General features: G+C 39.6%; 1 protein-coding gene across 3 annotated transcripts in view; it reads right to left on the bottom strand.

The window, feature by feature from the left end:
• Positions 1–264: 264 nt before the first annotated feature.
• Positions 265–25908, bottom strand: part of CTDSPL (CTD small phosphatase like) — a 76558-nt gene continuing 50914 nt past the window's right edge. The window contains exons 3-9 of one of the 3 annotated variants that reach the window (XM_082754527.1): positions 25851–25883; positions 19167–19268; positions 14180–14236; positions 7076–7168; positions 5236–5421; positions 3226–3347; positions 265–3155 (exon numbers count right to left, since the gene is read on the bottom strand). In XM_082754527.1, coding sequence (XP_082610653.1) covers positions 3101–3155; positions 3226–3347; positions 5236–5421; positions 7076–7168; positions 14180–14236; positions 19167–19268; positions 25851–25883 — 648 coding nt within the window. In that variant the 3' untranslated portion in view covers positions 265–3100. Of the gene's footprint in view, positions 3348–5235; positions 5422–7075; positions 7169–14179; positions 14237–19166; positions 19269–25850; positions 25884–25908 lie in introns of all 3 variants that reach the window. The other 2 variants (XM_082754528.1, XM_082754529.1) reach the window with 2 other exon arrangements.

The following is a 25908-nucleotide window of genomic DNA, read 5'->3' as shown; positions in this document are numbered from 1 at the left end:
GAAATATTTTGTCTCCTATCTTAATTTTTTAAATCTTGTACTTAAAATACTATCAAATACCCGTATTGCAAATTTTACAAACATTCCACTCCTTTATCTGGCTTTACAGACAGAACTCTATTGCTTTGTTAAAATCTAGATGCTTTAAATATATAGCGCATGTATATTCAAACAAACTTAAAACAGGAATTTTTAAGTACGACAAAATATGATGGTTTGATCCCTTTGCCCAAATCTGAAGAGTCAGGCAAGCCCACACTTGACTGCAGCACACTGCAACTTTTATTTCAATGGGAAAGAGCTAAAAAAAAAACAAACAAAAAAAGCACAAAAACCAAACCCTACAACAGAAATTACAGGAAATAGTCTTAAGATACTAGCAGAGATCAAAACTGCTGCTAAGTTTTACCCCTTTGTATTGTCACCAAGTATCATTTTAATGCTTTATTCATTTTTTTTTTTTCTTCTGGAAATTTGTGGATTTCCAGAGCTGAAAAACAATACAAAACAAGTAGGGCTGTACAGAGCATCATCGAAACCGTTCATCCAGAAGCTGGAACAGAAGTTCAGTTGTCCATTATATGTGGATTTTAAAAACAATACAAGACACTTTAATAATCAACATTCATTCACAGACTTAAGGCAACTGGTTCATGAAATCGCTGCTTTCATAAATGCGAACTAACGACATGGTTTGTCTCACGTGGAACAGGTTACAACCGTACAATGGTAACGCCTCAGCGGGGTTATTTATTGTCTACTTGGAAGATTGTTTGGTCTAACGCTAGCGAGAAAAGTCTTTGAATTTTTTTTTTTTTTCAGCCATTCCTATCATACCTGCACAACTAACTACAACCTGAATACTTCCCTGCAAACTGTATTTGCAGCTCAGAAGCTACGAACACAGTTGAAAATACTGCTCAGAGAACAACTTTTTGGCAGCTTACAGTTTCATTACTCTGAATTCAAATACAAAACTAAACAATCTTAAACTGAAAGTGAACGTTAATGGACTAACCAGAATCCATACGTCTTTTCTGAAACAACGTAGGGTGTTTTTTTTTTTTTTTAATATATTTTAATGCTTAAGCGTCAGTTTTGTCTTTTGTTGTGGCACAGAATGATACAGTACTAAGGTAATGCCAACTGGTAAGAAAAGAAAACGGGGACGCCGTACGGACTCACGAGTGTCCCGGGGCTGCCTCCATCGCCCTTGCCGCGAGGCACAGCGGCACCGCGAGGGGAAAATCGTCCTCCAGGCTCACACTGCGCCCGCGACTCTCTCCTCACTGCCTGCGTCGGCTGGCCTGCCCTTCTATGAATGGATTCCTTAAGCTGCTTCACCAATTTGTTGTCTAAAAACAAGGATGATGATCCAAGTCCATTGCAATTCCCTCCCCCCCCCCCAACCCCAAGTCGTCAAGACTTTTCATGAAAAAAAGGCAAAAGGCGAAGGGGATCTACTGTTGAGAATTTAGCACTAGGCTAATTAGAAGCACCAACTGCTCTGATCGGTTTTCTTTTCTGACAGCCCAGTAGAGCTGGGATTTTTGTGGTCGTAGATTTCTGGTGCGGGAAATAATTAAAAGGTGACACTGCAAAGAAAAGAAAAAAAAAAAGAAAAAGAAGGATTTTCCTTCAAAAGGCTTAAAAATAGTTAAGGATAGTTAAGAGTTTTTCAAGGGTATTAATGACCCTACAGAAGAGTAGAATTCCAGATTCAAAGATGAGGCTTATTCAGCTCCAAAGCATAGGAATACTTTAGAGAAAAGTCTAGGCTAGTAGCTTCTTCCCTTCTAGGAAGTCTTGTGATAGCTTCCCAGCCTGTACCTTACACAACCTTGGGAAAGAAGAAATACAGATCAGAAATGAGGGAAAAATACTTTTCCCATGTTTATATACCAAAGAAAGGAGAGGGCTTCATCTAAGCTGAAAACAAAACAAAAAAACTACACAATGACAAAAAAAATAAAAAAAATCCTTTGCAGGTCACCTTTAACTGAGTTCTCTGGTATATCAACTACCATGGGATTAATGAGTAAGGGTGGGTTATGAAGCCTGCATTTTATTTATTGCCCTAGTTTGCAGCTTACAGAAAATGTTTCATAGCACAGGCACAGTGGCAAAAACAGTATAACAGCCGATGGTCAACTCCATTTGGTGAGTATACAGTAGCAGCAATTAAAAGAAAAAAGTACTCCAAACAGCTCAATGCAGATCCAGCTTACCCAGATGGGTTTCTTTTTAAGAAAAGAATTTTAAACTAATAAATAGATCTCCTCCCCATTCTCCCAAGATAATGATTTTCCAAAAAAAAAAAAAAAAAAAAAAAAAAAAAAGAGAGGCATGGCAGTTGTGCGTAAGCAGAAACAATAGAACTTCATCTGTCTAGAATAGAAGGTGCTTTAGATCTATTTGTCACCCTATTTTCTAAATTCCATCATTCCCTAATACTCAAACAACTGCAGATATGTTCAAAAACCGTATCCGAAATCGTATCAGTGAAATAACCGTGTAATCCAAATCGCCCCTCCCACAAACGCTTGAACCTTCTGAGCATGACAAAACGGAATACAACTTAATGTCAACGTGGAGACAGGAACCCAGCATCTTTGTTTTAACTTTTTCCTTTGTTATATATTACAGTGCTCTATAAAATTTTTTTTCCTTTTTCCTTTTAAAGCATTTAGACAATACAAGACTAAAAGATGTCTGGAAATAAGTCTTATACAAAAATGAATTTTTATCTTAAAATAACATTCAAAAAGGCACTTCATTCTGTAAGAAAAAATTCAGAGTCAGGTCAACTGCTCTAAGCAGGGGGGTAAAATTGTCTGCATAGTGGGAGGGGAAGAAAGGGAGAGAAATTCAACTGCTGAAATACAAGCTTCTTTTTTTGGCATGTTTTAAGAAAAGCTGATCCAGTAAAAGATGTCCATTTATGAAATTCATTAAAAGAGTCCCATTTAAAATAGCTTCTTTTTTTTTTTTTTTTTTTCCTTTAAAAAAGTAGTCTGAACACATGACTTTAGGAGTCAGGCTTCTGAAGGCTTAATAGCATCACTCATGATTGTCCTTCGTGTCCAATGTAAGAGGAAGATCAAGAGTAGCACTTCTGACAGGAGGGACCTCCCCAAAGCTTACATTTGAAAGAGCTGAAAAAGATGGAGACATCCTCTAGCAACTGCAATCTAGTAGCAGAAGTCAGTCAAAGTTAAGGGCTACCTGTTGCAGAGTTTATGAAGCATACTGTAAACTTCTTCCTCTTTGCTTAGTCCTTCAAAGAAAGGAATAAGATCTAGCAGCTCTGTGTCTGTCATGTCATCAAACCAGGACTGCACAGGCACCTGAAAGAAAGCAACCAACAAAAGCTGTCAAGACTTCATGACGTGAAGAAAGCGTGAGTTTTGCCTGCACAGATGCTCTGTAACCCTCACTGCCATCACAAGAAAGACAAATTGCTGGCCATCAGCATTCAAGGGGTCCAAGTTCACATTTTCTAGCAAGATTAACCCCAGATCCAAGTTTAAAACCCGCACGGCACAGAGCTGACCTGCACAGAACAGCCCAGGCAGCCTACACAAGGTAACGCTGGGCACCTCGATCTGTCTTGCCTCCTTGATATGCAGGACAGACTGGAAGGAGGATGCATGCTGCTTGTAAAGCCATACTGATGCTCCACTTGGAAAAAATTATTTATGGGCGAGTCTTTTTCCCCCTCTAAGTATTATCAGTGTGAGTCACTAAACACAGGCATGCAGCAACAGCCTCCTCTGGCACATGAGGCTACGGAGGAAATATTTAAACAGCGAATACCGAACAGTTCTCTCTGATTAAAATGTAAGAGCCGGTTCAGAAAACAATGCATCTAATAATACTCCTTAAATGTGGGCTGGATTTGCAGAAGGAGCTCTGTGTATCTTCCCTGTGAAAGTATCCTGAGATCTTTTAAAGACTGTCTTGGATCTAAGTTACATGGCTTGGTTTCTGCAGAGTCTCAACCATCCCTTTGCTAGCAGCACTTTTCTATACATGATTAAACCATTCTGACAAAGTCTTTAATTTCATCTCCCAAATTTCTACAGCTCATTATTTTCTTGGCACTGAATTCTGAGATACCGAATGATGATCCGGATGGGGTTTTTAATTTTAACCATGAACATAAATTAAGAGCTACAGCTCCTGGTTATTATAAATAGCAACTTTAAACCATGTGTGGCACCAACCAGGAGAAAATGTTTTCACCCAATCATTCAGGACAGCACAGTATTAAGATCTGGATTTAAATGCTCAATGCTGTTAAGATAAAGCAGCTCATTAAAAAATTGCTATCCAGAGAGGCAGGACCATGCAAAACAATGTTCCTGATAAAAATTTCCTTATGCTAATTTAAACAGTTCACAGAAAAGGCAGCCTAAAACCATCAAAGAAAACATTACACAGCCTGGCTGTTTAGGAGTCAGCAGATCTAAGGGAAGTTCCAGCTTGCTATCCTGGCAGCTACAAAACAGATGTGAGCATCTGTGCCGACCGCTGTGAAGGGCAAGTGCCAGACTGTTCCAGCACAGCTTCTGGAGCCAATATGAAATGCCCAGTGAAAACGTGCACGGCTCCTACTTATTTCTCCCTTGAAATGCTGTTGCCTTTTACCCTTATTTCTGAAACTTGATGAGCTTGTTGACTAACATTTCTAATTATGAAACTATCTCAAAAATATTTGGAAGTATAACGCAACAGAATCTTATTTTTTTTCTTCCCTCTAGCCATGAATAAAGAGAACGGATAGTAACCAGTAAAACCTTTATCTAATAAAACAATTTCTTTCACACGATGAAAAAAAGATAGAGTACCAAAAGCACTTCAAGTAATCCATCCTTACAGAAATAACCACTCCAAAGAACAAAAACTACGCTGGAGGGCAACTTCACTTTTGAGATCTAGGTTAGTTACACAGTTATACCACTGCTTGGTATTTCTCAAAGCTGATGGACTGCATGCCAACAGCTACAACTGAGAGCAGAGGAACAGTGATGACCGTGACACACTGTCAGGAACTGTTTGCCACAGCCCTTCACCATTCGGCAGCAAATACCAGAACCTACCTGCAACCTAAGAAGACACAGAGAGTAAAAAATGTTAGCACTCTGAAAGTGTGTTTTGTGCATCAGAAATGTCTGGGAAGAAACCAGGAAGATAAAACCACAGTTGAGTATTTGGAATTCGAAGAACACTTACTGCATTTTCAGGATGGAAGATGTAAGATGCAGGAGAATTATCCACTATAATAACTTTACTCAGCTCACGTCCCAGCCGACTCAGATCCTTCACGTAATTTCCTCGGTGGAAAACACAGGATTCTCTAAATAGCCTTGCCCTGAACACACCCCAGCGATCCAGTAAGTCGGCTACTGGGTCTGCATACTTAAAAATAGAAGTCAGAAAGCCAAAGTTAGCAATCTGCAGATAAGGCTAAATCACAGAACTATGAAGAAGAAACACAAAATTTCAGATAAACTGCCTTTTCCTCATTTTCTTCCCCGTTCCTTCTTAAGTACCTTACATGTCTGCAAACCTGAAGTGATTAACAGATAACACCAAAGTAGAATGCTTATCTTTCTGAAGAAAGCTAACTTGCACTCTAATGTTTTCTGTGATTTACTGATTAGGTTTTCGTCTTAGGGTCATCTTACAGTTACCCTTTTACACCTAGAAGTTGATGGATCCAGAGATCTCACCTAACATTACCATAAAACCAATGAACACTAACAGAAAATCAATAGGAAGACATTTCCCCAGCTGATTCATTTCCATGTGCCTCTGAGGACAAACTACAATTACATGCATCTCATCTTGATGCAGCTTTTTTTTTTTTTTTCCCTCCACGCAGTGGTTATGGAATGACTGGGGCTCAGTAAGAGTTAAAGTTATCGAATTGTGTAATTAGGCCATAAAAAAAATAATCAAAGATGGTATTAGGCAAAATGCTCATGTACAATAGTGGGAAATTCTCAAAAGGACAGTATCTCAAATATGTACTGTTCCATATAGGAGATGATGCTTTAGGTGTGGCACAGCTTAGGATCCAACAACTGACAAAATGTCCAAATAAATCAGAACGTGAAGTGACTGTGTACTTGAAAGTGGTAGTCAGAACTTATTTTTACAGGACAGGAGTTACTGTTTTTCTGTATTTTAAACAGAGAAGCAAAATTGATGCTGAGATCAGTCATCTCTTGACTCTGAAAACTGCTAGACAGCTAGCTGCAGTGCAAAACTGTTCCATTATTTAGGATTTTCATGATGTGACCAAACAGAACGTGGCCAAGTGTGCAGGGAAGAATCCCCTAATAAGAAGGCACCATGGTAGATCAAACAGGGTCCTGTCCCCTCCCACCAATCTCTATGGTATGCTGGAGTAAAAGCTTACTATGCCGGAGTATTATTTAGAAATAATAAAAACAGCTTTATACACAGGACACCACAAGCACCATACATTGAAATAACTGAATTTTAGGTGTCTACTACTGTAACGTCTACCACAAAACTACCTACGAGGTACTACTGCTAGCAGAGGGCACAAAATATTCGTGTTGATGTTTCATGCTTTCCAAAACGTCTCATTTCCTAACCCCAGATTGCAATTGCACCTTGACAGGACCACAACACGTTCCAATTTTTTCACACACAACAAATTTGAGTCACCGGTTGATCGTGTAGATAAGAGTTAAACACGGTGCATTTTATTTCATGCCCAGCTTTAATATGCTGCTGTACTCGCACGCTATTTGTTCTAATTTCTGCCGATAACCATGGTAACTTGTAAGCCTTTCATATTGGCATTATGAGCAATGCATGGAGGCTACATTATGAGGCGAGCCCATATGTGATAGCGTTACCATGGGAACACTTACCCACACACTAGCAGACAAAGTACACACTGTCAGACAAAGAAGCAGAAAAGAAGGGGAAAAATTAAGATAGTACCAACTGTGGAAATAATTATCCATTAGAAAACCCAAGCAAAAGTCCACTGCCCAGCATTACATGGGTTACTGAGATGAAGAGAACAACAAACCTTTGCTAGACTGGCTGTGAAGAGTACACATTCAAAGAGCTCTCCCATCCTCTGAAGAAACTCATCCACATGTGGTCGTTTCAATACATAAACCTGGAATGACAATGACTATTTAGGTCAAATGGTGTTGAAGGTAGAAGGAAAAAAAACAAAACAAAACAAAATAAAAAACAAGTAACAACCCACTGCTGTAATCCTAAACACTTGAAAAAAAAACCACAAAAGTTAGCATGCAGGCGCTTCAAATGAAATGCTGAGAGGAAAAGAAAAGAGTATATATGATAAAAGTAGACATTCAATAATGAGAATTTGAATGCATGGACTGCAAAGACCCATGCTGATTATGCAATTGCAAATACTGTGCATCACCTGGAGTGATGCTTCCTGAAAATCTCATTAAGGCACAGAGAGACGATAGGGCTTCCCAAGAAATGAGGATGCAAACCTCTCAACCAACATGATTTTGGTGCTGGTGCCATCAATCCAAGGAGCTTTACAGAAGAAATAAATCTGAAGAAACTTCTGTGATGATAGGAATTGCACAATAGGGAACTGTTTTTCTTCCTGTGGCTAATTCCTTCATGTTCTGAATTCCAGGCACTAAGCACCATACCACACTCGTGATACATAGCAGTCCCTGGGCTCTGTGCAGAGGTATTCACCAGAAATCTTCACAGCACCACGCAGCACACCTAGCAAATGCAGCTTTCTAGATTCAGTGGAAAAATCTCCATCTCCTACCCTGACCTTGCGGTAGGATGAATGCTTAGGATCTTGCTCCTCCTGAGCTGCTGGGTTTCAGTGGTGTTACGTTGCCTTTTTGCACTGACAACCACCCAGGCAGCCTGGCTGCCTACTGTCAACAACCTGATTAATTAATATTAGAACCTTCTTGCTTGCTTTTCAGAGCAAGCAGGACGATTTGCAGAAAATACTGAGATAAGGTAACTGCTGGTTAGAAAGCTTACAACCAGTCCACAACAAACTGGGAAGCTGAAGAGGGGAGTTTGCATGAAAAATATTTATCTATGTTGTTTGTGGTTAGATTAAAAGTTTGAGAGAAAACACTGGCAGCATTTTATCTTCTCCATTTGGCAAATAACCCCTAATACTGGAAATTTCAAATGGAATGGTCTGGCATACACCCAAATTCAGGAATTGCAAGCTTGATGCAATTTTAGGAATTCTTTGTTCGATATGCAGGAGAACTAGATGAATTGCAGGTATTTCATGAGATTCATAGTAATAAAAAAGGCAAAAAACATAAGGCACCCAGAGAAAAAGCCCGAAGGAGAACAATATGGAAATGCCAGCTTGAACTTATGTGCAACAATTAAAGCCTCTAGCAAAAGTAGAAGAAGCTGTATAATAGAGATTTGAAATTTAAAACCTAAATCTGAAAGCAAAGTTTTATTAAAAACACGTATGATGGAGCTGTACCTTAATGACTAAAGCAGAAATGTTAATTACTTTTCTACTTTGCTTTAAGTGGCCAATAGCTCATAGCATGAAGACTTGATTTGCTTTCTAAGTCGTTTCTATTAAGTTTAACTAAACTTTAATTCTACCCCCTCAAATTCAAGTAGTACACTCAAACTTTGATGCAGACATGAATTTATAACCTAGACTTTTTTTTTTTTTTTTTTTTTTTAACAAAAAACAACCACAGAAGCACCCAACCTACCAGCTGTGACTTTTTACAAATTAAAAGTTAAAGAGATTTGATAGATGTACTTCAACATTGCTCTTTCCGGATAATTACAGCAAAGGCTCCTGTATTTCACTAGGCTTAAACCAAGTAATTTCCCTCCTATAACAGTGCAATTCATTCTTCACATGAATCTTACTACACAGAACTGCTCTGTAGCATTCCCTTCCCAAATTATTTCTTCAAATTCTCAAAGAAATGGGTAGAAAGCCAGCTGCAGTCACTCTGCGTTTGGGTACTCAGACTTATCTGACTTGCCAGTTATAAGAGGGAAGATAGCAGGAAACGAGTTACTTATTAACTCCACAGTTTGTAATGAAGTTCTTTTAATTTTTTAAGCCGAAACTGTATTCCTACACTTACTTCTGAGAGCACAAAAGGGCACCCCAAAGTCTTAAAAGCATTCTTGGGTACTAAGTGCTGGAATCCAGCATGAATTTCCCTTTTAAAAACTACTGTTTTCAGCCACAGCTAAGTCCCCTTTCGTCCCCACGGCTGTGCCGGGGAAGTATTCCCACTTGGCACGTCAGCACGAGCTCCCAGCCAAGGCTACAGACGTCGTGCTTGCGACACAACCCATCTCCTCCCCAAGGCGAGCCTACGCGAAACCAACCCAGCAGCTACGGCCCGAGAGCCGCTCAACCACAGCCCTGTGGAAAGGGGAGAGCTTCTGAAAGCAAATATTTGGAAAATGTGCTCTTTTTGCAACTTGTAGGCCTCCTGTTGCTACGCAGCAACAACTGGGCCGCGTGAGCTGTAGGCACGCGACGGTTTTTAGGTTGCGTCGTCGCCGTTCGACCCTTTTTGGATCTCCTGAGCCGTCACGGAGCAACCCTCAGCCTCCTCTGCTTCATTTTTCCTTGCTGTTTTGCCTGAAATGTTACCTACTGGACCCTGGCCAACAGATTTGCTCCTCATTTAAATGTCCCGATAGCAATAAATGCGGCCTTGTCAGCGGAGGCCTCACCACATTCCCCCTGCCAAAGGCCCCAGCTCCCTCACCCCTCTCTTTTCAAACAGCGCTGTTTTTCCTTCCAGAGCAACATTTCTTAATACCATGGCTGGATATTCCCCTTGAAATCGCTTTGAGAATTCCTACTTAGATCCTGCAAGCGTCCTCGTATCCCGGGCTACAAAATCCCTTTGGTTTATTTCACATGAAAAGCTTTCTTCAACCAACAGTGCAGCTCTTTTCTCCTCTTCCTCCTCGTTTGGAATTTTTTCCCTTCACTTTGTTAGCGGCTGGACTTGAATCTCAATGCCGCATGGTTATTTGTGGCTTGGCTTTTTCCTCTGCTGCCTGATGTCTTCAGTTTAAGTCTCTAGACTAACTGGCTCCTGGCATTTTTCTGAGATTTATATACTGTCTTCAGGGTATTAAAAACAAAACGCCATTTTTTCTGTACTGCATGCTCACTAATATCTTCCTTATCACAGCAAGAATTAGCAGAATACAGTCATTTTTCACGAACCTCACTGTTAAAATGCTAAGGCACGAATCAGGCGCCAGGCATGTTTTCACAGGATTCTGCATTTACAGCTGCTAATGGCAGAACCCAAGCAATTATCTTGAATTGTTTTCAAGCGTGTGGTGTTTCCACATACAGTTTTTATACCTCAAAGCAGTCTTAGCCTAAAAAGATGGAGTATTTGTAAACCAAAAGAGAAACCCAGCTTAATTTCAATCAATTAAACAGGTCAGAAAGAATTGCCTTGCAAAACTGACTTCAGAATAACACAATTTTCAAGTAACGACAACAAAATCAGCTCATGACATCTCAAGTTTCTGTTATCTCCTATGTCTTGGGGCAGGTTCATCTTCTTCGTGGAGAGGAGAGCACAACACGCGGGGTCTTGAGCCGTGTCTTTCTGGTCCACCCTGCCGTGACTGCCTCCCAGTGCAAGTAACCAAGAATAGGCCAGCAGGAATGGATACAGCCTATCCTGGATTACTTGAACCAGGTGACAGCCCATTACGGAATTTTTGTCCTTTATAGAAAAAAAGTTTGTTATTTGAGCAGCATTTTCACCCACCGTTAAAAACAGTTTGTACATTATATTCGAAATAGACTTATTAAACATCTCTTTAGCTTTCTGTAACTAATAATAAGCAATTATTTATTCAATATAAGAAAATGACTTGAAATACAGTTTTACTCTGTTAATAAACAAATGACATTCAGGAGCAAAATTCCAAATAACACCAAATCAAACTCATCCTGGCTGCTCTTCTTATTTTTGGGCACTGAGAGGCACAAAGGCATGGCAAAGGCCATCAACTAATTATGAACTAAAACTAAATTTGAACTAATCTGGGGGCAGCGTTCTCCAGGAGAGAGGACACGTCCTTGCAGAAGTTATATCGGTACCAAACAGGTTGAACATCTTTTCTCCAACCACTGCTTTCATCCTCGATAAACATCCTTTAAAGAGCACCTTCAGTCGCAGCACATTTCCCTGGACTTCCCACAGCTTCTCCCTTGTAATTTGGCAGAACAGGGGACCAGCTCTGATTTCCTTTTATTCAGAGAACCGGAATTAAATTAAAAAACTGGCCAAAGTAGTGTCAGTTTGCATTGAACTGTGCTTTTTTATCTGTGCTGTGATTTCCAACACAAAGTGGGGAATTCATCTCCAGTAACAAGCTGCCTTGTGGATGGGCACAGCCTCTGCAGGCATCTAAACACCTTTACAGAAGGAAGGAGAGGTGCCACACAAGTTATTTCCTCCCAAAATAAAACAGCAAATCCCTTCTAACAGATGATGCAAATTTGTCTAGAGATAGAAGGATGGGAGAGGGCCAAGGGGTGTTCAGAAAAGCTATTTTTTAATTGAAGAAAGCTGGTTTGCCCAAACACCCTTTAAGATGATGATCCAACAGTCCTTTTTGTAGAAGAGCAAGAGCCTCTCTCACCTTTGGATTATAAAGGACATAAGGGAGAATAACTCCCCAAATTAAGGGCAGCCTTTTTTCAACACCTCTGCTGCAAAACAACAACAACAATGTAACACCATGAACAAATCTCATTAGATAAGGCAGCCTCAAATACCTCGCGAGTGCACAGCAATACACAGGAGGCAAACACGAGTTCACAAGGTAAAAAGTAGCTTGTATTTTTGGTATAGGAAATCTGAAGAAAACCCAATTCCTTTCCAAATGGGCACTTCTGAAGCATTGCTCTCCATTTGTCTTCCATGAGGTTCTGTGTAAAGCAGGGTTCAAGTATACCAGTACTCTATGCTACCGGTCCAGTCAGGGACATGTGCTGCTGATGGTTCAGTTTTGCATTTCACCCATCCCAGGGCATTTCAAATATTTAAGTATTTCTCTAATCTTTGAGTACATAAACTCATTATGAAAACGGACAAGCATTAAATAGGCAGATTCTGACAGATAATAAAAGTTGTTGGTATTGGTTTTTGTTTATGCTCTAAGTGAATGAAAAGATTACAGGCTTGAAGTGGGAATGAGTTGTTAAAAACTCTACAGCCTGTGTTAATAAACATCAGACTAAGCCAGAATGTCTGCTTTTGCCCTTCAGATTATTACACTTTAAAAAAAAAAAAAAAAAAAAAAAGATGGCAAGATAGCAACACATTACTTTGCCTTCAGAGGTGATTACAAACAGGGGAATCCAAGACTTTGCCTGCTCTGCATATTGTGTAAATTAACTTTACTTCAAGGATCACAAATTCCTTACAATTAACTTCACTCTAACCACCCAGATTTGACTGAGATGTTTTACCTGTTTTAGAGATTTTGAATCTGCAGCACACAGGGATTAAGCAATTTCCTGAAAATTATGCAGAAAGTCTCAAGCAAGGCTCATCTGAGATTGACTTCATTTGACCTGCTCCGTCCTCTGTCCTTGTCATGTTTAGGGTATGCACAAACCCACTCCCCTTGATGTGTTCCTCACTGTACCCCACAGCTGAATATTTAAATTACAAACAGAAAAACTAACCAAAAAGCCCAGTCTTTTGTGGTTTTGTTTTGAAACATAAATGTCTAATATTGACAAGTTAGGCGACTGCAGTCTTAAGTAACTCAAAATTGTTAGGCAATCTGTTTTATTCCCTTTCAAAACCATTCCAGAAAGCTTTAAGAGCAAAAATGTGTGTTACAGCACCAAACACATTTAAAGCCCGAATCAAATGAGGATAAACACTACTGCAACACAAACCTCCCAGATCATCACATACACATTTTAAACATTCAGCTCTGGCGAAGATTATAGGTTAAAGTACCTTAAATATTGATTTTTTGCTACATAAAAGAGGCACAGTACAAAGCAACTATCACTACTGACTGATATTCAGTAATCATTTTAAGACTGACAGTTACATGGATGGTTTTCATAACAGGAAATCAAACAAAATTATGAATTAACTTTATGATCTGTCTATTGTTCCAAGCAAAAATACCGACGTATTTGTCTGAGTAAAAAATAATCCATATAAAAGACAACACTTCAGAAATCAAAGTATTTAAAATCACCATTGAATCGCATCCAGGGAAGATTTGCAACTTAAACCTACAACACAAGCAACAAAAGCTGTTTCAAGCAATTTGAAACCTTCAGGTATCAGAAAGGGTCAACTTCACAGCAACTGGTGTGACCTGTCTCCAGCATGAACTTCAGTGTCTAGCTGCAGAGGAAAACTTACCGTACTGTAAATTTATTTCAACCGAAGAAAGACACCAAACTAAGGTACACGAAAGGGACTGATTTTCAAATTACGGGCATTTTGCATTCACTGAAAACCATTTCACAGAGTATAAAGTAAAGTTCTTGAGAAACAAGAAATAAAATCCAGTCTTACTGCAATTTTGCCTGGACATTTTAAAGATACTTAAGTTTATAAGGAGTCCTAATCAGAGGAACCTAAATTACTTACACGAAGGAGACAGAAATTGCCACAAAAAATGAAGAAACGTCCACTCTCCTTTACACACTCACAAAGCATTGGCTATTTGGACTAGTAACAGACATTCAGACCTACTTCTGTCCATTTCCCTGTGGAGGGAATGCAGTATTCAGAGTAATTTCTTCTGGGCCTAGCAATGTTTGAAAACCCATCATGAGATCATTTCCCATTTGAAAATGTTTTACAATTAATTGACCAGGAGTTAAGTATTGAAGTCTTGAAAGAGATACTCTAGAGAAGAGGAAAAGTGAAAATGGAAACTCATGAGATTTCTACTCTGGTAAGAACTACATACCTGATCAAACAGGAATGCTTGCCTAGATGATACACTCCAGAGCACAGCTTTTGTGTTTTGCAAAAAAAACCAAGTCATTCGGTGTAAAATAGCAAAGGGAGAGAGGTAACACTCTGCGACAGAGAGGACAGTTTTGCTACCAAAGCAATGTTAAATGAACAACAGGGCTTACCTGATGTATAGTTCCATCAATCTCAACAGGAACGATGAAATCAGCATTGCTAATTGGCTAGAAGAGATGACAAGAAAAATCATTCAACTTCAAAAATGAAATCATTCCAGGGAAAATTTCAGAGGCATAACATAAAAGCGCACTTAATTCTGGAGTTCATAAGCATTACTGACTGCACAGACCCACTCCATGTCTGTGTCCTTTGCACACAGAAGACAAAACTTGTAGGCAACTGTCTTCACCAGATACCACGTTCCCATCCTCCCTCATATTTTTCAGCTTCATACAATGCAATAAAGTTCACTGCTCGAGTAATCCTCTCTACTTCTGAGCATGTGTACCAGGATAAATATCTATTTGAGTAACTCTTTCATCAAGTCTGTGTGGATGATCACAAAGAAATTCTGTCATTTGAAATTCCACATATTCTACTCTGGGTCATCAACTAGTAATTAATTTAAAATAAAGGCAGCTGTAAAAGTGGAACCTAAATGATATATTTGAATCAGGAGCTACAGAAAGGAAAGACTTAAGTCATTTAGGTAAATGATTCTCAAGACACGATACCTGAAAAACATGCTATACTAACCCAATTAATCATGCAAAACAGCATTTTAATCCTAAAGGAAGAGCAGGCACACCCTAGCCAAGTCCTAGAAACCATTTTTCTAGCTTGTTGGATGCAACTCATTTCTTAAGACTTAGTGTGAAAAACTGACAGAAAAACAGGCAGAAAAATGTCCTTGTAGACAGTTTGAGTACATAGTCTAATCCTGGCTAGGCAGTGCTGGTAACTGGGGGGCACACAGTTAACATTTGTTAGTTTAAATGGACAAACTTGGGTAGAAACCTTTGGTGTGGCTCATGCATTATGACTGGGATAAGAATATGATGTAAACACGCCTGGCTGAAGTCTGTACCAACTCCACGACCCACAGCTTGGATACAGCCGAAAACCAAGCACATTTTGATAGGACTGAGTACCAGACAGTATGCTTCACAGGTAACAGCCTAAAACGAATGCCAGGAGTACTCTGGCTGGGAATCATGGCACTGCTAAGCTTATGCTGGAGAACACCTTCATGCAGCTCTATCAGACTTTCCCACCTGGTGGTCTGGATCGACAAAAAGATCCATCTGAAGAACCACAGGAGCATGGCACTAAAGAACTGCCATTTAGGGCATTGAAGGGTGCCAAGAAAGCAGAGAAGCAGACAAGCTAAGATGACTGAGAAGCAAACTCACACATTAGTGAGCCTTAACAGATGCTCAAAGAAAAATGGAAGGAAAGGGAATCCTGCAGCATTAAGCTGCAAACAGCCCTTTGATGCCCTTTCAAAAGGAGATTTTAATTCCACTGTCGAACAACTTTCCTGTGAGGTCAGCAAAATAACTGGAATAACTTACACCAACAGCAAGACCCGCCCTCAGTAAGCAGTACTGTGGAAGCCGGTCTGCCCTGAATATGGTCCTGCCAATAAACAACTATCAGCAACCAAACCTCCAGTGCTGGACAACTCAATCCTTCTGATACCTGCTGCACAAGCAAGGGCTAAAGAGTTCCGCAAATACCTGTAGATACAATCTACACTGTTCTTTAGCTTCCACCAAGCAAATATTGAGATACACCCACCTTTTCTGCCTCTGAAAAACAGAAGAGAAGCTCCAACTGTTACCTGCACGGAGTCTCTCAGCCAGAAAAGACACTATATTCCTCTGCAGTACCTCTAACAGCAAGAGAACAGGTACATAAAAATGTTCTGAAGCTTCACCTTAAAAGAAACCCAAATGAACTTCCAATAAGACCCAGCCACCAAAGTTTTCAAGTGGTTGCCAGCTCTGTGCATACTTTGAAGAGACTTGCAGGCACTTGCATAATTTCTATATGCATGACTCCCTGAAGCAAGATAAATCCCTGTACTGGCAGAGAACGAGTAGGTCACTGCAAGCTGCAAAGGTTTTGAAGCCCACCGATAAAAACAAGGCTGGAACTGACCCTCCTTACCAAAGGGACCAGCAGCTACCAACCAGGTGTCAGAGAAAAGCGTATCTTGTTTAGACAACTCAGTTTTTAACAACAAACAGGCCTCACCCTCAAGACTTTGTAACGCTAACCAAAGTACTCTTAGCAATGTATTTGCTTCCCCCACTTATATTTGAGGTACTACATAGCTGTGTTGTTGGCAAAAGTGACAAGGAACTGAGTGTGGACTGGGGTTCCGTGCCTCACCATGATGGGAAGACAGCAAAGCCTGCAACAGTTTGCTGGTTAAGGGCTTCTGGGGTGGCCCACACGAAGCACGTACACGTCCCAAGTGGGAACTGCACAGACAGACCGCGAAAGAAGACAATGCATTTTCATTTAAAACTCTTTGCTTCAGTTAAAACTGTCTTCGTTTAATGAGAAGCTTCAGAGTTTTAAACATGTTCTACAGAATCGTTTCACAGCCAGTTTTGAATACAACTACATTCCAGACTTGCATGTGGTTTAATTCATTTTATGCAAGACAATGTTTACATCTTCTTGATTTAGTAATTTATGATTTTTGCTTCTATTATTGTTTTATGATGGGAATGATAACTGTAATGTCTATCTATTCCTTTTTTACTCCTGCCAAAGCACCCCAAACTTTATTCCTTTAATATGCATTTAACATAAAAGACTAATATCTCTTAAAGCTTCAAATATGCAGGGGCATAAAAAGATGAGAATTACCCTCCTTCAGATGTTGCTGCTTTCATAAAGGAGTACTTTAAATACCCTGCATCTCTGGTTGTGTTAAAAAAAACACAAAAAAACAATTATCTGCATTTGAAATACGAAGCCTATTTCATAACAGAATTATGAATTCTAAAACATGTGTTTTAAATAAAGCCTTTTGTATTGAAAATCACAAATTTATGTATGCTCTTACAGCTTTTAAGTAGGGACCTGCCTGGGTAAAGCAGACACGTTTTAGTGAAAAACATCTACAAGAAACTGCACAATTATTCAGGCAGAGCAGCGTGCATATAGGTGTCAAAAGCCCTGGTCTTCTGGAAATCCATCAGATTTTTGATGACCACAGTGGCCTCATTTCGGTATCCTTATGAAACAAAATCCAAACAGCACCACAGAAGCACACTGGACAGAGTGCCAGACACTGAACAACTTCCAGCTGTTTTCTACAGCATTTACTTTTCTCTTAAATACCCCCATCACGGTGCTTCACGTTAAGATAACGTGACGATGGCCCTAAGACTCTAACGCTACAGAAATTCTAATGTTTGCCTAATGTTATTTACCTCACAGAAAAAAAGCAGTTTTCTTTTCCCACAGAAAACACTGAACAGTGTTCAAGCAGAATAACCTTTTGATTTTTTTCTTAAATATCTATTTAACATCTTCTAAATACCCATTAAATATCAAAACACGAATAAATGGGATGATTAAATTTGAAAACGAGCCCACTGAGCAAGCACTCTGCAATAAAGGCAAACCTCAGTCCTACAAGAAAGGATTTACAATATGTCAACCATTAAACATGTATTTCTTTAAAATGGTTAAAAAATTATTAACCACCTAAATGGTGGTTAATAAGCTCGTTTTCTTTCAAGAGCCAGAAAATCACAGCAGTTATCCACAGCATACAGAAAGCAGATTCCTAGTTTTACATTCCAGATAAAAATAATGAAGTATTAGACTTAGTATTATGTAAATTTAGACTTTTACATTGAGCTTTCCCTTCCTATTTTTGACTCTCACTTAATTAGGAAGGCATGGTCCCTCCCTTCCCTATCCAGATGTGATGATAATCTCCCTGCAAAATTTTGAAGTACGACTTCAGTCTGGGTACAGCAGACAGGGAGCTGGCACTGATGCTGAGAGGCCCCTGTACACCACCACAAATTGGCATATGCCATTAGGCACAATAAAGAAAGAGAAAAATTTGAGTTTCAGTTGGAGGCACAGCAATATTTGTTCTAGTATCTCCATATAAGGTCTTCTTTAAGTCAACAAAGGCAGAGCGTTGCCAAATTTTAACCACAACATGAATTACGGTTTGCATATTTAAATGCTGGCAACTAAATACTGCAGGATTAAAATGCTGAATTTTTGCTAGCAGTGAAAAATGGAGTGCAACCAGAACTACAAGACTGACTTTATGCTGACTCTAGCTTGCTGCTAGTAAGGAAAAATACTATTGATTCTTAAAAATTCTCCAGTATCAAAGTATAGACCTATTCCTTTTATAATGTCTGACATTTAATAATCAGAAATACTACCAGTACTCTGAGCCAATTTAGGTTATTATTTGGGTAGTACTGAATTCTCTGATTCTAACTTTAGACCAACTTAAACAATAGAAAAATACCACTACTTCCACCCCATGCTGAATTGTGAAGGGTTATACAAGTTGCTTCACAAGCTGACTGAGTCATCAGCAACAGCTAAATGCTATTTGCTTTCCTGCTGTGAAAGCTGAATACTTAAACCCAGTTACTATGACCAGAACAGCAGCCTGCCATTTGCCTACCCCACGATCCACGATGCAATCTTCTTCAGTAATGGAGCACAGCAGTCACTGGTGCCCACAACCTACTGGTTTAAGCTCTATCTACCCAGCATAGAGCTGAATTTCTACACCTTCCATGCTCCGTGACTAACTATTGCATCGTTTAAACATCAAAAATGAAAATGTATTGTCAGAGCAACAAGTTCTGTACCTGTTCGATGCTGTTCCTTGTTGGGATAGTTACGGTCTAAAGCTACAAAGCTAGTGACCATTCAGAGCTTTGCTTCAGCCTCAGGATCAAAAAATAGCAGTGTCTGTGGTACCCCCCTTAAAACTAGGTTAGGATGAATAATTGTAAAAGGAACAATGAGAACTACCAGGCGTCCTGGGAGAGCCTGCAAGACCAGTTCATGTGCTAAGAGGCTTAACAGCTCCTACAGAACTTCCCTGGCAGAGGCAAGGTGCAAGAGATCGCTTTCGAATGTACTCACCTTAAATGAACTGTGCACTAAAGTTTCATCTAAATCAATGACCACACACTTCTTCCCATAGTCTGATGCTGTCAGTTCTGGCAGGAGGTATTTAGCTGGTGGCTAAAAAAAAAAGAGGGAGACAACAAAAAAAATGTAAAACCTCTATTGAAGGGGCACTGTTCTGCCAACATTACTCTTCCAGTAGTCACTCACTGGGAACTGAAATACATGATTCAAAGTTGTATGTATTTCTGGGCTCGCTGCAAGGACACATATGGAAATCAATGGCTCATGCAATGCAGATACCGATTTTTTCTGTTTTCTAAAACATTTAGAATGTTTTCCAAAACACTCGAGATGAAAATGGTAAAACACCATCACTAATTGAAAACAACAGTGAAAAACTGGACATTTGATACAACGACATCTCCCAGTGGCCCTCTTTCCAATGCCTCAGTTGTAGTCGCTGTTGTTATCATCCTGCTGCATCAGTGCTATTTCTGGCCACGTCACATCGATGGACATTTTACACAAATTCTGATAGCCATGAAAAACACTGAAGTAGAGAAGCCATCCCGAAGGAAGACAGCACCACTGATTTTACCTTCCAGAACACATCTCCACTCTAATTTTTACCACTTAGGAGGGTGCTGACCAAGACCTTGGATAGCATTCAGAATCAAGGTATTAAGCCTGTAGTAACGAAAGCTCTCTTAAACCCAGGCTCTTCTGCAGTATGCTGCCCTTATAAAAAATGGTACAAATTACATAAAGGAAGAATTGACTTTTTTTTCCCCCCCCTGAAATCAGTGCAGTCACATAGTCTTCTATCGTTCAACCCCCAATTGAACATCCCAATCTGCAGCTGACTTGCATTATTTTAGGATTCTGCACTGATTAGCTCATGAAAGAACAGACATGGAGAGAGCCCTTCCATTTGGAGCTGAACCACTGCTGGCTTAAAGAGGTCTTTTTTGATGAAGGAAAAGGACTGGTTTTATAGAAAAGCATCAATAGGGAGAAGCTCGAGACCAAGAGGAAATTAAATCAATTAAGAATATAAAAAAATGGGACACAGAACTCTAACTTCATTCTCTTGCCATCTCTCTATCTGTTCTATTCAGATGATGTTGCTCTGGTAAGGATGCATCCACCCTGTCCTTTGTTCCTTCTGGATACAATAGCCTTTTGTCGAGGTGCTTTCGGAGACCTGAGGTCACCACTTGGCAGAGAGCAGTGTGACAACAGATGAGTAAGATACCCACTGAGCGCATCGCAGCAGCAAGCACATATTCTCCCTTAATCACTGATTTATTTTGGATGTGGTCTCAAATTGATAGATACTGGCCAGCAATGCCTAGCAAGGTCTTGTTTAAATGAAGTAGCTAACGAATGAGACTCTGGACTGAGACAGAGGAGTCCTTAGCTAAATAAAGCGTAAGTTACTGGGCAATTTAGCGAGGGGCTCACTGAGACTGATTTAGCTCCTTAAAATTAACATCACTTTCTGGAGCTAAGAAAACAGAGGCTGCCTTGCTTACAAGAGCCACTTGTCTTAATACATTTCCTCTGAGCACACATCTAACAGTGACCTTTAAGAAAAAACTGCTGCTGCTTAATGCCTGTAAAGTGTGCATCCATCACAGTGATCTAATGGGACCAAAATTTACACAACACCCTTTCTAGGATATAGAGTCCCACGTATACATTACTTCCACAACTGCTTGAGCTCCAGCTTGGCTTGCTTGCTCGGCAGCATGCTAGCACAGTAGACCAGGACCAGTTCTAAAGAATTCAGGTTTTTCACTCCTACATCAAAACCTTGAAGGCATTCCACCTACATTTTTCATCGTAAGAAGCATCCAGGCTCACAATCTAAATAGACTAAAAGCTTATCAGAAGAAAATTACATCCACTTAAAGACAATCTTCTTCAGAATCCATGCTTTGATACATGTTTCTTGACTGTCTTTGAAGTGAAAGAGGCAGGGACATTCCCCAAAAACCTTTTTTTTGTTAAAAACAAAATAAAATAAAATAAAAATTGCTCAATTCATTTCTGTACTTTTAGGACTGCTACTCTTTAGTGTGAATTTTTGAGTGAAGTTAATCTGCATTATATATATATGGAGAATATATGGAAATTGATTTTCTTTCATGTAAAAATAGGTATATGGAAAAATGTGAGCACCGTCAGGTCACAGTTATCCTTGTTCTGTATCTGGAATCTAATACAGTTGCCATCAGAGAAAGGATGAAAAAACACCAGGGGCTACAAATACTTTGGTGAGAGGCCCTGACCTCCTTGCCTGCATGGAGTCCCCTCTTCCTCAGCCACCTCAAGGGCAAAAGCCAGGAGAGGACCAAGCTTACCTGAGGTAGCTGCACAGGCATGCTGGTTATTGTCAGATTTTCTCCCTTTTTTCACTATTACCTTAGGGGACAACGTGCAAATATTGACCTAACTCCACCTAAGAGGCCTGCTCCTTCAGGTTTGTCCTGGGTAAGGTCTCCCACCAGAGCAGGTTGCTTTGAATTCTGCCTCATCCCGTTTTCAAACACACGTGCCCAACTGCTTGTGCATTTGAAGACAGAAGACATACACTTTCCATTTCAAATCCTGCATCTCTTCTGCCTTCACCTTTAAAGACTGATTTTCAACATGATGATCTACCTGGAAAATGTTCTGAAGCTGCAGGGCCCACAAGTTGCAAGACCACAAAACGTCTGGTGACTCTGGAGCAAAGATGTAATTTTTAAGGCTTACAGGCCTTGTATGTAGAATATCAATCCATTTGTTTGCCATTCAAACCTTTTGCTCTAAAAATATTTCCACATCTTCCAGAGTAAAAAAGCTTTTATGCAGAAAATGGCATTACTCAGTCCCCTCACTGATGGAGACACATCTGAGGAAAGTTGTAATTTCCAGATTGTCATTGTAGCTAATGGTGAAGAGATACTACAGACTGCCACAGAATTCAGTAGAAAAATACTCTGTGGTATCTCGGTACTCTAAGTCCTAGCTTGGTCTTCAATCCCAACAAAAACTGAATTGTATACAAGTTAAAGCTTTTAAACTTGTCAGTGTTTGGGACCAGGTCTCACGGCTGATCAGCTTAACCGACCTTGCAGTGAAATGACTGCTGCACTGTTTTAGTCCCATGTAAATCATGTATTATTGGCTAAAGGAAAAGAAAAAAATGGAGGGGAGCAGGAAAACAGGACTTCTGGCTGAGATTGAAGGAGTTGGTGAACAGAAACCTCTCAAAAATTTACTCTACAAAGCAATCATAACCCTTCTTCTCTGCAGGCCCACATTTCCCATAAAAACAAATACCAGAATTTAGAAGCCCTTTCTCTTTGTACTGAAAATGTTGTCTAGTGTACGTGCAGAACATTAATTTGCTGTTTAGGTTCCCTTCAGTTCTCTTTTGTTGTACTCTGCAGCTAACAGCTTCTCCCAGCAGGTAGGCACAGAACACTAATCGAGGGTAAGAGCTCCCCATTAAATCCTCAGTGCCTGGAGAAGCCAGCTACTGTTGTGAAGCAAGCAGTTCACAAACTTCTAGAAAAAGCTAAAAAAAAAAAAAAATTATCAAAATGTAGTTAAGGAAAAGTGAAAATGAGATATCCCAATGCTAAGAATTAACTTTTGCAGGGATTCTGGAGACTTTTCAGTGCTGTTCCTTCATATTGCACTTTTAAATAAAGGAAAAAAAATAAAAGGATACTTCCATCTTTTTTTTTAAGCAAATACACCTCTATTGCTTTGTGTTTCCATCTACATTTTCATTCAGAAGAAATGAAAAGAATGAAATCTTCATTCAAAAGAATGAAAATGTGTGAAGTTGCTATGGGTTTACTTTGATATCTCTACTGTACTCTTTTCCAAACAAAGCAGAGAAAAGCCCAGGAAAGCACAGGCATCCTGAGCTACAGCCAACACATTTTGAAGTTGAGTCTTCCACAAAACCCCTCGAATTACTATTCTGCTCATGTGTCAGCTGGTATTTTTTCCTAGTTTTGTGTTTATTTCACCCTTAAAAATAAACAATTTTGCAGTATTATAAAAAAAATAAAAATCAGTTACACTGCTGTTTAATTTATGCCTTATCTGGAAACAGTTTCATAATAAACAGAATAAAGTTCACCTTTAAAAAAAAAACAAAACACACCGAAGTTGCACAGTTTCTGTTTTCTGAAGAACTGGAATGTTTCCTGATTAGCTCTTATCTCTATCAATAACCAAGTGAAAATTCATACCTAAGTTTTATGTTTTTCACATAAAGTTTTGTAAGTTACATAAAGTTTTTTGTTTTTAAATTAAGTGCAACTAATACAGCAAATGCTGGATTCAATTTTTGGATTCAAAGATATACTTCACCTATCAGAACTTCTTTGTTTTGTGGCCAAACAGGTGACCCCAGCAGACTGCCAGACTTTACACGCACATGATAAAACTCTAGAAAACCTCTTATTTTGACTGGAGGCTTCAACTTGCAAGTTTAATGAGTAGAGAGCAGGCAGGGCTCTTTTCAGAGCCACCAAGGAATTCTCTAAACACTTGAAGTGATTACATTTGCGATGAACCCTATAAAAAGTAAACGTCCAATTTAATTGCGACCAACCTCACTGTCTGTTTAAAGGATTTTCTCCTGGTATGCATAATGCATACAGCTCAGCCTATTTCTTACCCACGTCCCCGTGGAGCAGAGCAGCAGGAACTTCTGCCTGCCTGGGTCTTGACCACAGATTTCAGAGCATCTCAGAGTCAACCTCTGGGCTTTAGTGCTTAGGACAAGCAAGGTCTTGTAAAACCAGCAAGAAGGACTGATTTTGGACTTTTTTTTTCCAAATACAATGCTGGCTTTGCCTCTCCTTTCCTTCCACTTGCTCCATATACAGCATGCTTCAGCCTTGACTTAGAAGCCAAAGCAGTGCTGCTTGCTGGACCAGCTTTGAGAGCAAGAAGCTCCCCAGTGCCAGTCCCTTGACATCCCTTGAGTGTCCTGCTGGGGAGAAGACATCAGATGGCCCAGGAGGAGATGAACAAGTGCATTTAGGCACCTGTCCCCTGAGAGCTGCCTGCTATGACTGCTAGAGTAAGTTAATTTTACTACCTTCAGGTGCTGGGAATACAGTTCAGCAAAATTACATCTGAACCACAATAAAGAACAGAAAAAAAATAAACCAGAACCCCTTCTCAAATCCTTCATTTTCCTACCACCACCCAAGCCAAGCAGAGCACTGCTCTACCATCACGAAGATGGCGTTCTAGCAAAGCTTCTGGTTTTGTGTCTGTATCTGACAAAGCTGCGCTCATTTGTAATTTCAAAACTGTCTTCGACATGAACTCTTACACTCTTGGGTGATGTTTTACTACTCTAGCTCTGAGCACAGCCAGACCATATTTCACGTTCAAATGACTGCCAGTACAGGAGCTATCATGATCAGATTCTGGTGGCTATGTACAAGGAGGAGTACTTTAGAAATCAGTGTTTTAGTTTGGGAATTGGCATCTTCCTAGACCCGAAGCTTTTTATTTTAAGACTTGCAGAGATGCAAATTATGTATGTGTGCGTGTGTATGTATACAACACGCACACAAACGTAGGCATTAGCCATATAAGAAAGAATATCATGTTATTATTAATAAGGAACGAAGAGTAATTCCTAATAGTTCTTATAATGGGTGAAGGAGGGAAGGGATCTGCAGTTTTCACCACCTCCTGACACTGCAGCCCTGCAGCACTAATGGGATCCTTCCAAGAGCCCTTGTACTACTGGGCTACATGAGAAGCAAGGAAAAGAGGGGAAAATAGGATCTTGGAAATACTAAGGTCTTTAGGGCTACCAAGTATATCCAGAAAGAGGGTTGTGCCAATAACCCCCCCCCACAAGCAGTGGTGTGCTACTTCCTGGAAAACTCTGCAATAATAAAGTATTAAAAAAAAAAAAAAAAAAAAAAAGGCAAAGGAGCTCAAAAAAGTACTTCCAGCTTTTAAAAGGCCTAAGTCTTTCTCCACATAAAAACAAGTAGAAAAGGAGCAGCTTTTTGGCCAAAAATGGCTATCCCACATTAAATTAAAGGGTTCAGTTTGAAAAACTTGTTCTTTTATTTAGGTTTGAAAAATAATTCAAATGCCAAACAGCATTCCATGTTTAATCCAGGAAAGATAAGTAGGAATACATGGGCCATAAAACAACAGCTGATAATGAGAGCATCATTTCCAGCAAGCAAAGTAATACAGATATGGTTGGTGTACTCTGTTTTCCTAAAATGGCTTGTTTCAACACAAATTATGGAGCTTCTACCTCCTCTTTTCCAACAGGAGTATTTGGAAAAATAAGAGGAAGAGTTTTTTTGTAGATGTGTACCACTTGGTAACAATGAGTCACCTTTTGTCACTATTAAAATAAACAGCTTCAATTGTTAAACTACTACTACATTTATTTTCAAAATGCTAAAAATTCAGAAACAAATTCAACTGAGATGCAAGATGAAAACCGTATAAAACCCAAACTCTTCTTTTAGTCCGTGTACAACATGTGCAGTTCAATTCATCTCTGAGTATACACCGCAGACAACACAAAATCCTTTTGTTAACATGCAACACAAAACAGACCTGTTAGACTGCAACATAAGATGACTCAAAGCAAAAGTTATGAAAATTATTAAAAGAAAAAGGGATAAAAATACATACACTTGGTATAGGCATGACCTGCATCTGGTCACCCTGGGGAAAAAGAAAAAAAATCACT

This window comes from Aythya marila, assembly GCF_965140915.1.
Source record: "Aythya marila genome assembly, chromosome: 2".
NCBI classification, from domain to species: Eukaryota; Metazoa; Chordata; class Aves; order Anseriformes; family Anatidae; genus Aythya; species Aythya marila.
This window is presented reverse-complemented; position numbering and strand designations above follow the sequence as displayed.